At 42.8% G+C, this 12,973-nt stretch overlaps 2 protein-coding genes across 2 annotated transcripts; both read right to left on the bottom strand.

Moving 5' to 3' along the window:
• Positions 1-1,386: 1,386 nt before the first annotated feature.
• LOC135889036 (ferritin heavy chain A-like) lies at positions 1,387-3,753 on the bottom strand. Its single transcript, XM_065416851.1, has 4 exons — positions 3,646-3,753; positions 2,680-2,826; positions 2,062-2,157; positions 1,387-1,542 (listed from the first exon to the last, which is right to left on the bottom strand). The coding sequence occupies exons 1-4, from the start codon at positions 3,751-3,753 to the stop codon at positions 1,387-1,389; spliced, it is 507 nt and encodes a 168-aa protein (XP_065272923.1).
• Positions 3,754-7,588: 3,835 nt separating this feature from the next.
• LOC135889035 (ferritin heavy chain A-like) lies at positions 7,589-12,465 on the bottom strand. Its single transcript, XM_065416850.1, has 4 exons — positions 12,349-12,465; positions 10,477-10,623; positions 9,683-9,808; positions 7,589-7,744 (listed from the first exon to the last, which is right to left on the bottom strand). The coding sequence occupies exons 1-4, from the start codon at positions 12,463-12,465 to the stop codon at positions 7,589-7,591; spliced, it is 546 nt and encodes a 181-aa protein (XP_065272922.1).
• Between the last annotated feature and the right edge of the window lie 508 nt (positions 12,466-12,973).

Genomic DNA, 12,973 nt, shown 5'->3' on the forward strand with positions numbered 1-12,973 from the left:
CACAAGTTCAGAGACACTGGGAAATCCCTCTCTCTGCCATCCATATTTCTTAACCACAAAATTTAAAAACAAAATGAAGCACACACTGATAGGTCTTCTCTTCCATTCATTCCTAGGAAGCAGCTCTTAGCATCAGGAATGTATCCTGCTGCATACCAGAGCCACATCAGAGAAGAAAGTGACAGATGACCCTTTGAATAATGCATGCAGCGGAGGGATGTGGGAGTCAAAGAATGGAGTTTCTGAATTGTCTGTAAGGGCAATACTCCATTTACATAGAATATCTCACATATTAAGCCGTCTTGGAAATCTGTTCCTCCCAAATTAAACATAGATTTAAAGCAGGATTCCCTTTGTAAACAACTTCAAAGAGACTGGGAGTCACAAAATGTACCTTGACACTGAACAATGAGTTGTAGAAAATCAGTGACCTTGAACACTGGTGCTGGTACCGGATCTCACACGGGGGGTAGGGGGGCAGCAGAAAAGGCAAAGAGCAACACTGACAGCAGCTTCGCCCTGCTACTCTTCCAGTTATCACTATGCTAGAATATGAGACGACACAGAGCCCAGCTTTCAATAACCGTGTGTTTATTGACAGCCTCATGTGTCGATGTAGCTCTCTGGTGCTGTGTTACTCCATGCAGGATATTTGAGGACAAACAGGTTTCAAGCTGTCACCTTCTTTAAATCTTCAATTGCACCTTCTGTAAACCAAATGGCATCAGCCCCATCTCAGGAGAAGAGAGGGTGCTCTGCCTCTCTTTTATCATACACACACACACACAACCAGAGCAGTATCCAGTTATCCCACTCCACTCTCTCAGCTAGCTCGTGATGGACGATGATTTTTGTCATCCTCACAAGGGCCGATCATCCTTCAAAGGCATTGACTGTGGAGCAGCAGGCTTATAGCTATAACGGACATGGGTAGAGGAAATACACCTATGGCAGCAGGTGAATATCCTGAATAGAGATAGTCCTTATCCCTCTTTGTGGGGCAATAGTGGCCTCAAACTACATGTTAAATGGGACACGTGCCTGTTGTGGGATGCGGCTGCCATTTATGCACATAGGGTCACTTCAGTATGATTTGATATTAACACTAGCAGCTGAACAAGTCTTCAGCTGTGACCAAGAAAGCGTGGGCTTGCAGCAAACCAGGCATAGACAACAGCCATCCATCCATAATGTGGCATACAGTCATTTCTGCCAGTCCCTGTTGCCAGGGGCTCACAACAGGGATGAGTTTAATTAGAGCACCCTGTAAGCAAAGTCAGACGCGCCACAAATGAGCACCATATTTTATTCTCATACATTGCAAATAAGGCAATACAACTATGCACTGGTGAGCCAGTACAGTGGACTGGTTCTACACCATGAAGTTCAGCTGCTCTCCCCCAGGGTGAGCTTGTCAAACAGGTACTCTCCCATGCCGTTCTGGGGCACTCCCAGGCACTTCAGGTTGGTGAGGTGGTCTCCCAGCTGCTTGATGCCCTTCACCTGCTCCTCCAGATACTCAGACTCCAGGAAGTCACAAAGCTGCAGGAGGATTACAAATAGGAGTTAGAAGCACAGATTTTTGGCCATTGCAGGTACTCATTAAATGGCATTATCTTGTGAGGGGACCTCAAGTTTGAGAGACGAACAAGTCTGTCGTTAGAGCTCTCTTACTGTCTACAAAGAAGCTAGTCTGGATCATGTCCCTAGCAATGGGGGCTGTATGAATTTTGGAAGGTGCCCCATCAGTGCATGAGAAGCTGTCCAGTTTCCTTAAGGAGCTGCAGCACAGGGCATGACATATAGGTATATGACTACACCATATGAAAGGAGACTGGACTCTTCCTCTCCATCATCTTTATAATAGAAATATTCACCCTTCCACCACACCTTGAGAAAGGAGGCTTGGGAAATAGGTTCCAACACTTGCCTTTTGGAAGGTCTGCCCTACATAGGTCCCTCTATGGTCTATGTTGCTTCCCAAATCTACCCCAGTTGTCTTTTCTGAACCACTGTAGGGAAAGGCAGCTGTTTTCCCCTTCTTAGTCCCAGTTCACTTACATGGGGATCATTCTTCTCAGTAGCCAGGGCCTGGTTCAGAGTCTTCTCCAGCTGCAGGGCCTCCCGGCTGATTCCCCACTCATCCTTCTCTGGCTTCTGTGCCAGAGAACAGATTCACATCCTGCAGTGAGATACTCTCGCCTTGCTTCTCAGCAACAGCATTTTCATTTACAAAGCACAAGTTTTCCATTCCCTGGAAGCTGCATTTATTTCACTTTTCTTTCCTCATTACAGGGGAAGATAATGCAGGTAGGTGCAGGGAAATAGTAAAAGAGAAAAAAAGTTTCTCCTGGCCCCTCAAGTTTGGTCAGAGCTCATGTACACCTGCCAATATTAGTCATTTGAAGCTCTAGTCACTGAATAATGGCCAATGCTACACCAGCTGTTGCAGCCCTAGCCTTTCAAAAGACAATGTCCTATGTTATTTGTTATCCTTTTCTTTTTATGCTAACTGAGACCTCTTCCGTCACTGAGAGGCCTATGGCTGATTATGTGGAGATGACTTTTTGTGGCAAGGCCAGCATACCATGTTCTGTGCTAGTCCCCTATTACTTAGCCCCTTTCCCTGGGGAGTTCAGACAAGCAGTTCCATTCTTGGATACAGAAATTCTCTCCCACCTGGATGTCCTGAAGGACAATACGCCCCCCTCGCTTGTTCTGATATGTCAGGAACTTCTCTGCATGCTCCCTTTCCTCCTGGGACTGCTCCTTCAGAACCTGGAGCATGTGCCTCAGGGCAACATCATCACGGTCGAAGTAGTGGGACTGGGGAGAAGAAGAAGATATTAACAAAGACCTTTGTCATGTGATGTCAGATATCCATGGAAAATTTTCCTTCTAATACACAAAGGGGAACTTGACTCTAAGGAAAGTTATTCCCAATTAAATCCACACAACCTAACCCATCATACTTCTGATGTTGCTACTAACATGAACCTCACACAGAAGGGCTTTTGAGTGCCTGAATTTGACAATCTTCTACACCCAACAGGTACACTTCATAGCTTTCCTTGGGAAGCAAAGTATTTATCAGTGCAAAGAATATGCTACTTGAGTTAGTTAACTCCCCCCATAGCCAAATTATTTTGTTTTATAGAAGCTGAGATAACCCTAATTAGTTATTTAGGGGTCAGAAATTCCCACACATAGCTTCGCATACCTATACTCAGCATAGTTAGTTGCCATACCAGTCCAAAAGAGGATTTAATATTACTAGAGCAACCCTTTTAACTGAAATATTTAAATAGTTAAAGGGGGTCAGGGAGAAGGCCACATTTTTAACATGAATCCCAGTAACTGAAGTCAGCTTTGGAAAGAGAGATTCTATGAACATAAAGCTCAATGCATTCCAGTAAGCTGTTCTTTTAACCCCAACCCAAGACATTTGGAACTGACTGCAAGAGAGCTTTCAAGAAGAAGATGAGGCATTTAGCAGGATGCCAAGTGGTTCTACTATTCAATGTAAAAACTGATAAGTTACATCTTTTAAAAATATAGACTAGTTATTAACTTTTAAAGAAATGGCTTCATATGTCTCTCAAGAACATTTCTGTCTGCTTCCTTTTCTCTGAAAGGAGAATAAACACTCAGCATAGACAAATAGACACCACTGGCATACAGCTCCAGGTTCACCATACAGGTCACACCAGCCTCACACTCAGCAGGGAAGTTCTGGCGCACCTGGGACTCCATTCCTTCATAAAATAGAAACTTTAGCAGTAAACTAAATCTTAAGCTAACTTCCAGTCAAACACTCTTATACAAAATCTCACAAGTCACCAACACCACAAAGCCTCTGCTTCCACAGCAGGTTTTAATAGTGTTCAAAGCCAGCTGTGGGTGTGGTTCACTGCTATTGCTGGCCTAAGAATCAGTAAGGAGTGTGGGTTGGGCTGTTTCTCAATTTCCACAGGTAACATGACATGGCCTATTACCACATTTAACACAGACGGGGGGAACAAATGAGCACAGTTCAGCAGATGAATCTAATTTCTCACAAGGCTTTGTGAGCAAGGGAAGGAGTAGTAATGGCATGTTTGAGGGAATAGGTTGAGACCCTATGATGATTAGATTAGATAAAATGCTCTCAGGAGTGTCCCTCTTTCCTATGCCATCTCCAAAGGGAGGCAAGGGTCCTTTCGTTTTCTGAAATGCTGCCTAACACAGCTGCTGTTACATCAAGAACATTTGAAATGGGGAAGCACCAGTGAGCAGGAGTGTTTCTAGGGGAGTCCCACAGGGCAGCTGTTTTGATCCTATGCTATCTGACATTTTGAGGAAAGACCTGGAAGAAAACATGAAAACATCACGGATAAAGTTCGTAGATGACATAGAAATTGTGGGAATGGTGACTAATGAAGAGGTCACTAATACAGAATGATCAAGATCTCTTGGTAAACTGGGTGCAAGAAAAAATGTATTTTCATAGGGCTAAATGCAAATGTATACATCTGGGAACAAAGAATGTAGGCCATACTTACAGGATGGGAGACTCTAGCTTGGGAAGCAGTGACTCTGAAAAAGAGTTTGGGGTCATAGCAGATAATCACCTGAACATGAACTCCCAGTACAATGCTGTGGCCAAAAGTGCTAATGCGATCCTTGGAGGCATAAACAGGGGAATCTCAGGAAATAGTAGAGTGGTTGTTTTACCTCTGTGTTTGGCACTGGTGCAGTCACTGCTGGAATACTTTGTCCAATTCTGGTGTCCATAAGTCAAGAGGGATGTTGGAAAAATTGGGGAGGGTTCAGAGAAGAGCCACATGAATCATTAAAAGCCTGCCTTATAGTGATAGACTTAAAGAGCTCAGTCTATTTAGCTTTACAAAGAGAAGTTAAAAGGGTGACTTGATTACAGTTTATAAGTACCAGAGAAAGGTGTAGACATTTCTAGCAGAGAAAGGTCTGACATGATCCAGTGGCTGGAAGTTGAAACTAGACAAATTCAGACTGGAAATAAGGTGTACATTTTTAACAGTGAGAGTAATTAACCATTGGAACAATTTACAAAAGGTAGTGGTGGATTTTCCTCACTGACAGTTTTTAAATCAAGATTGGATGGTTTTCTAAAAGATGTGCTCTAGGAATTATTCTGAGGAAGTCCCATGGCCCGTGTTATACAGGAGGTCAAGCTCACTGAACACAGTAGTACATTCTGGCCTTGGGATCTATGCATCTATAAATCCCCTCTCTTCAGATGCCTGGAAAGGACCTCGAGGTTTGACATAGAAGAGACTGGGAAAAAGTCAAGAGCAGAAGGGACACAGTTCAGTATTAACTCTTTGCAGCAGGAGATGGGCTTTTTGTTATATTTGTACAGCACCTAGCACATTGTGAGCACAACAATAATAACAAACAAGAAATAAACAAACAAAAATAGAACATGGAGAACAGGGAAAACTAGAAACTCCAGAGGCCTAAGTGGAGAGGGAAGGACTTGATAGCAATAAACAGCAGCACAGGCCTAGGAATATTGGCAGTGGTGGTCACAGGAACAGCAAGCAACATTTGTGGCAAGGGTAAAACCAAACCTGATGCATCCTATTGCACTTGAAGGAGTCAGTAGATAATTAGAGTGTGTTTTCCATTATTAAATTTCATGCTGGGGCCAGAAGATGAAATAGGGGAGTGTGTTTTAAAAAACAGGCAAAAGTCCCATGACCCACATGCAATGATTTCTCACATTTTTTTTTTCCAGTGAAAGGCAATGCCTTGCTACCATTCTTATTCAAAACATTTTATGGGTGCACCTTCAAAAATGTCATGTACTGATGGCACCTGGCCTCTGTCAGTGCAGTCTGTGTGGGAGTGAATGAATTTTAAGAAACACAGTGACCGGAGCCATTGTCCCTCTGGATGTCACACTGAGTTCTTCTCTGCCTTCCACGCCTAAAAAAAACCAACAGGTTTTAGCATGTAGAGGGAAAAGCCTGATCCTGGTTCCTTCCACAATCACACCAGAGGGTAAAAATGAAAGGAATTCTCCCCACTTCCCTTGGTGATCTCATGCACAGTGGAAGTGGGTAAATCAATTAATGAATTTCCTTAATAGCCTATAATAGAACAGTCCTTCTCAGCCAATATTCAACCAGCTTGAAGATCTGCATTCCACATTTTTATTATGGGCAAAGCTAATTCAAAGGGATCAGGATCACAATGTTGCAAAACAACATCCAAATACACCTGAGCAACCAAATTTCTGCCAATCTGTTATTTATCACCTGCAGCTCTGCTGCTGGAGCAAAGATTCCTGGGCAGCCCAAACTGTCTTAACTAGCCTCTCCTGTGAAGGACAGTGATGGGGAAGGGAAGGGAAAGGAACAAAACTGGCAACATCTTGATTACCAGCATTGGATCAGCCCCCCACATAGGTGGCACTAAACCCTTATGAAGCGTTACACAATAGAAAATAGAATTTTTTTAAAAGGTTTCTTGTTAGTATCTATATGTCAGTGAGTTTAGCTCTCTTCCTTCCAAGGAAATAAAAGACAAGGAAGCCATGGCATTTACCCCGTGTCAACAGTGACCGGAGCAAAGTAGCTACTACAAGCCAAGATCACTAATCTTTCATACTGATGCCTTAAACACAGTTACTCGACTATTTCTCACCACCTATATGGTGCCTTTTTAGACAGGAGAACTCAATGCTAAGAGAACATTGCAGAGATTATCTTTGAACACATTCAGCCTGGCGTGGCACCTGACTTCATTCTCAAGGAGCTCTGCAACCATGGTTCTCATAAATCCAATGCCAGAGCCCTGTCAATGGGAGGGATACCACTGTGCTTATGAAAGGTTCCTCCCCTCCCTTCAACTACAGCTTTCTAGGTAGCTTCTGACAAAACAGTATCTCTGCCCATTGCAAACTGCTGCCTATAGAAGTCAGAAGAACAGTCCTCTTGTGACAGATTACCTGGAAAGCTCTATTTGAGAGGCACTAGACTACTTGCAAGGGCAAGCTAGTACAGGGCATCATTCTGCTTAATCAGAATCTTAGAGGGAAGAGATTTTCACCCACTACCTGCAGTGATGGGGCAGGGAAGGGGGAGGAAAAGAGAGAATCTCACTGGTGTGGAAATACTGCCTGGAGAGCCAACAGTATGGCAAACTTGAGTGGAAGATAGAGATAGGTTGGTTAAGTGACTATAAGAAAATAAGCTCATTTGTACGTGCAGTAGTTTCTGAACTGGTTTAGGGTAGTGGTTGAGGGATAAGACAGGAAGTGATTGAGCCTTCAACTATGATTGAGTGTTATGTTTCAGATTCCTGCTGAAGTGGGTATAGTCAAGAAGCATATGCATGTTATTAATGTGCAGTAGTTAGAGCACTAACAGTATTTTGAGTTCTATTGCCTGTGAGTACAGCAGAACTAGACATGTAAGCCAGTTCACTACAGCACAAAGTAAGGCCAAAAAATATCAAGTTACAACTGAAAGCCATGTTTTATTCACAATATTTAGCGTTCAGTCAATTCATCTTCTCTGTGCACAGAGGTGTCACCAAGCTAGGCAGTATCTCAGAGTGAAGTTCAGCAGCTCTCCCGCAGGGTGTGCATATCAAACAGGTACTCTCCCATGCCGTTCTGGGGCACTTCTAGGCGCTTCAGGTTGGTGAGATAGTCTCCCAGCTGCTTGATAGCCCTCACCTGCTCCTCCAGGTAGTCAGACTTCAGAAAGTCACATAGCTAGAGAAAGAGGCAGTAGTTTATGAAGAACAGGTATCACCTGTTCTACTGTACTATCACCTGATAGGTAAGTGATAGGTGTAGAGATGACTAAAAATTGGAATTTCAGTCCTATAAAGTTTTGCTATTTCCACATTTCATCCCAACTCAAGTAGTAGGCAAGGTTCCAAGGGAATAAAAATAGATGAGGAGGAGGAGGAAGAAAAAAAAAAAAAGAAATCAGGAGAAATCTGAAAGAAACAATATTAATGGCATAACAGTAAACTATCATAACTAAAAAAAAAATCAAATGCACAAATACAAAATGGGGAGTAACTGGCTAGGCAGTAGTACTGTGCTGCTGAAAAGGAATTAGGAGTTATAGTACATGGCAACCTGAATATGAGTCAACAATGTGTTACAGTTGTGGAAAAAGCTAATATTCTGGGGCATATTAACAGAAGTGTTGTGTGAGAGACACAAAAGAGATAGTTGCCCTCTTTACTCAGCCCTGATTAGGCCCAAGCTGGAGTATTGTGTCCAGTTCTGAGTGCCGCACTTTAAGAAAGAAAGATATGGCTACATCGGAGAGAGTCCGGGGGAGAGCAACAAATATGATAAGAGATTTAGAATACCTGACCTATGAAGCAAGTTTTAAAAACTGAGCATATGTAATCTTTAGAAAAAGAGAGTGAGCAGGGATCCATAAGTCTTCAAATATGTTAAGGGCAGTTATAAAGAGGATGGTGATCAATTGTCGTTCATACCTATTGAAGGTAGGACAAGTAGAAACAGGCTTAATATGCAGCAAGGGAGATTTAGGTTAGGTATTAGGAAGAGCTTTCTAACTGTAAGGATAGTTAAGCCTGGGAAAAGGCTTCCAATGAGGCTGTACAATCCCCACCATTAGAGATTTTAAGAACAAGTTGCACAAACATTTGTCAGAGATGGTCTAGGTTTACTTGGGCCTGCCTCTGCAGAGAGAGCTGGACAAAATGACCTATTGAGGTCCCTTCCAGCCCTACATTTCTATGATTCTAGCTCTGGATGGAAACCTCAAAAAATTGGAGTTTCCTAATCAGGACAAAATTCCACACCCATACCCCCAATTTAGAAACACACATCAACACATTTTGGCTAAGTTTGACATGGAACCGGTCTGCCTGAGCTGCTGTGGTGTCTCATGGGAGTTGGCGTTCTGGTGCCACATGCCCCCATTCTCCTCCATAAGCCTGAGAACTCAATCAGACAACATTCCATGAATGACACCACTGTGATTCAGCCAGAGAGGAAATGGGTGTACCATGTGAGTTGTAGCATGGACAGAGCACCCTGCCAACAGAAGAGAAGGGGAACATGAGTCACCTGCAACCCCATGAAGCACCATGGCAGCTCAGGATGAGAGATTGTGTTACAATGACCAAAAAAAATTGTTCAGATTCCTTTCCCGCCCCCACCCCCAACAGAAATCTGAAAGATATTGGTAGAAAGATGTTTCTCCAATGGAAACTTTTCAATTTTGTAGAAACCACATTTTCCATCAAAAATCATTGACAGCAGATTCCGGTCTTGCTCTAATTGTGGACCAGATCCTCATTTAGTAGAAGACACTTTTGACATCACTTGTCAAACCAGCATAGTTCCATTGAGGACCTGGGCCTGTTTTTCAGTGCAGGGTTGAGTGCCAAGCAGCCTGTTCATGGCCAACTACATAGGGAGAGGTATTGTGTCATGGAGCGCTTTCAGTTAAAATGCCCTCCATTTTGTGAGATTGCCATTACATGGTGGGACTGCTAGTCAGGGAATCTCAAACAGATAAATGTCTTCTAGTTTGAAAGATTCTAAATAGTCCAACAGCCACTGTGGTCATATTAGAAATCTCCCACTCCCCACCCAGAAAAGGTAGCTTATGTTCCCATATACATCTCAGCTTCAGTCTCAACTCCCACACATACTCACATGGGGGTCATTCTGCTCTGTAGCCAGCTTGTGCAGGTCCAGCAGGGCCTGGTTCAGAGTCTTCTCCAGCTGCAGGGCGCATTGCAGGGCCTCCTGGCTGTTCCCCCACTCATCCCGCTCGGGCTTCTGTACAAGCCCAAACAGAAAGTTATGTGCCCTTTAACAAATGGCCTTCTAGCTTCACTTACTGAAGTCCATGCCGTCTGTAGCATGCAATACCTCTGTTTGGCCAAGCCGCACTGCTTCACTTGCTATCACCCGTGTGCCTCACTGGCACAGGGAGTTCATTCCCCCTCACTGAAGCTTTCACTGGGCTTTTGTTTAACTTGTTCTTAGTTATTCCTATTTAAAGTAATATGCCTCAATGCTGTATCAGACTGTGGTAACACCAGTTAGAGCTAAAATTTACTCAGGCTGGTGGGCTGCAAGCTTCTTGCACTGGTAGACCTGTATGAATATCAACTTGGCAGAACATTTACCTTGGTATTCTAGACCAAATACTTTCCTCAAACCACCACCTCTTTACCACAAAGATTAGCGGATGCCAGTCACCCCTCGCCTTCAAGCGAGGACACTAATACATCTACTTCTGAAGCCCATACCTCTTATCAGAGAGCTAGACAAACAGGTCAGCTAGCCAACTATTTAGAGAGCTGTTACTTGAGCTCATCTGTCATATTCCTGTAGGAGTTCATCAACTACAGCCAAAAAGTATACCTAAAACAAATATTTAGACTCCTGTTTGAATGCTTAGTGCCAGAGATCTTTCTCTTGCACCCTGATTGGTTTCTCACCTTTATGTCCTGCAAGATAATACGTCCTCCTCGTCTGTTCTGGTATTTCAGGAACTTCTCTGCGTGTTCCCTTTCCTTGCGGGACTGCTCCCTCTGGAACTGGGCCATGTGCCTCAGGGCCACGTCATCACGGTCAAAGTAATAGGACTGGGGAGAGGGACAGGAGATCAATGGAGGCAATTAGACCTAAAGAGGGACTATATATTCATATCATCTGTCATTAGACAAGTGTACAGCTACCTGTTTATGTGTAATAAGGTGTGTATGCAATAGACATTGTCTGAACACCAGTGCAGGAATTGTCCAACTCTATAAAACCTGTGACCCATCTACTAGCTAGCATCAGTTACTTCAAAGGAAGGTCCAGGACCCACACATTAGGCACAGGTGATGCACTCTGCCTCCTCATGGATGTCTCATCCTAAAACTAAGAGGAGATTGGCTTAAATATGAGGTTTTTATCCATTCCAATACTTCTGTATTACCTGTTCTAACTCTAGATATTCTTGTTATCCATATAACTATCCAATCCCTCTTCGAATATTAAAAAAATTCTTGGCCTTGACAACATCTGTGGTAATGCATCCCACAGTCTAATTACACATTGAGTGAACAAATACAGCCTTTTATCAGTTTTGAATTTGCTACCATTTGCTTTTGTTGAATTATGTCCCCCATCTCCATACAAGGACACACTGAGCTGCTCATTGAGTTATCGACAATGAACACAGCCACACAATTTTAAAAGCAACCGAAACATTAAAGTGCAATAGAAGCATATATTCTTAGGTGATTAATACAATGGGAATTACAGTTACAGCCCCTTCCCCGCTACTGACTCTGCTCTGGAGCCCCCTCAGATTTAGAGCTCTCTTTTCCCTACTTCCTCCTCCACGCTCAGTCCAACCACCTGCTTGGAAGCGCTGAATGGCTACAGTGTAACATGGGAGATGTAGTTCTCTATTCCAGGCTCCCAGGGTGGACTACAACTCCCATGAGGCACCATGGCAGCTCAGGCAGATGCAGGTCACTGTCAAACCAACCTGAAACAAAACATTTTGGGTGTTCAGGCAAAGTGTTGCAGTGTTTCCTAATTGAAGCTTTTTGTTTTACAAAAATTTCACAATTTTATCCTGATTCAAGACAAAAAACAAACATTGAAATATCAGTTTCTCCTCAGAAGAATAAAATTCTCATTTTCAAACAGGTGTGCTGCCTGGAAACTGCATACTGCTAGAGAGTAACAATATACAGTTCAAATCTAATCTATAAGCTCCCCATGCCAGAATGGGGTGCTCAGTTTTGGGCTACATTTTTTCAGAAGTTATAGGAAAACTGACCTGAGAGGAGTGTAAAGCAATAAGTATATTGGGGGACTACATTAATTAAATTAGAAAGTTTAGAAGGGCTGAATATCTATAGTTTGCTTTAGAGATGACCAAGATGGACTTGCCATGTCCATCTGCCCTATAGATATTTGACAAGTATAGACACCAAGTATGACAAGACATTTAGGCTGGAGTCTTGGAGGATAGCTAGAAATTATGCACCAAAATAGACAATATCACAAAAGACTTTTGACAAGATTTATTAGCCTGTGGAAAGCATGATTTAGGGCTTTGAAAGCTGTACAAACTAGCCACCAAATTTAAAAAAAAGAGAAAAAGTATTATGAGAAACAATCCAGATTTAGCAGAGAGATCTAACAGGTCTTTTTCCACCTCAGTACTTATATATATATTTAAAAAAAAAAACAAAAAAAAACCACTTCTAAGTTTGGCCCCAAACAGCTGCAGTTCAAAATATTACTCAGGAAAAGAGCTTTTAGAAGTGCTTCTGTTTTAAACCATTAAGCATACAGCCAGCACTCACCATAGAGAGATATACATAGCTAGCATACAGTTCCAAGTTCACCATCCGATTGATAGCAGCCATGCATTCACGATGAAAGTTTTGACACAACTGAGACTCCATTACACTACTACTCATAGCTGGATCTAAATTTCAGTATAAACTAACAATTTAAACACCACTGAACCCAGAGTCTGGGTTATGTTCCACATCTGGCATTAATACTCTTCAGAGTAGGATGGATGTGCTTGTCATGGGCTCTCCAACCAATTGAAATTTCTCCCCTCTTCCAGGAACCAGTCAGCATTCTGGGGATGGTTTGTAACAGAATTGCCCCAGCTGAGTGGATGATTCAGTAATACAGAGCACCTGTTGTCCTGTAACTTTAGGGGTTTATTGATACTTACTTAGAACAGCATAGTCACTACAGGAAAATCTCTGGTTTTCTTGCACTGAGTGCAAAGAAAGTGGGTTAGTAATTACACCCAATTGCCCAAGGAAGACGAGCTAGAATGGGAAGTTTGAGGGAATTATGCCTGTAATGGCATGTCTTATTGTTTCCAATACTATCTTTTGAATGGTGTCAAGGTTACTTACCTACTAGTAAAGCTGTGTAATAATCTGCCTGTTATATGGAAAGCTCTGA

Source organism: Emys orbicularis, chromosome 14, assembly GCF_028017835.1.
Source record: "Emys orbicularis isolate rEmyOrb1 chromosome 14, rEmyOrb1.hap1, whole genome shotgun sequence".
Lineage (NCBI taxonomy): Eukaryota > Metazoa > Chordata > Testudines > Emydidae > Emys > Emys orbicularis.

Excerpts from the sequence above, each read along its gene's own strand:
- LOC135889036 (XM_065416851.1), bottom strand. The coding sequence starts at position 3,753 with ATGGAGTCCCAGGTGCGCCAGAACTTCCCTGCTGAGTGTGAGGCTGGT. Across the intron at positions 2,827-3,645 it reads TCTATTTGTCTATGCTGAGT|TCCCACTACTTCGACCGTGA; the intron begins GTTTATTCTCCT and ends TCTTCTCCCCAG. Across the intron at positions 1,543-2,061 it reads CTGAGAAGAATGATCCCCAT|CTTTGTGACTTCCTGGAGTC; the intron begins GTAAGTGAACTG and ends ATCCTCCTGCAG.
- LOC135889035 (XM_065416850.1), bottom strand. The coding sequence starts at position 12,465 with ATGAGTAGTAGTGTAATGGAGTCTCAGTTGTGTCAAAACTTTCATCGT. Across the intron at positions 10,624-12,348 it reads GCTATGTATATCTCTCTATG|TCCTATTACTTTGACCGTGA; the intron begins GTGAGTGCTGGC and ends CCCTCTCCCCAG. Across the intron at positions 9,809-10,476 it reads TTATCTTGCAGGACATAAAG|AAGCCCGAGCGGGATGAGTG; the intron begins GTGAGAAACCAA and ends GGGCTTGTACAG.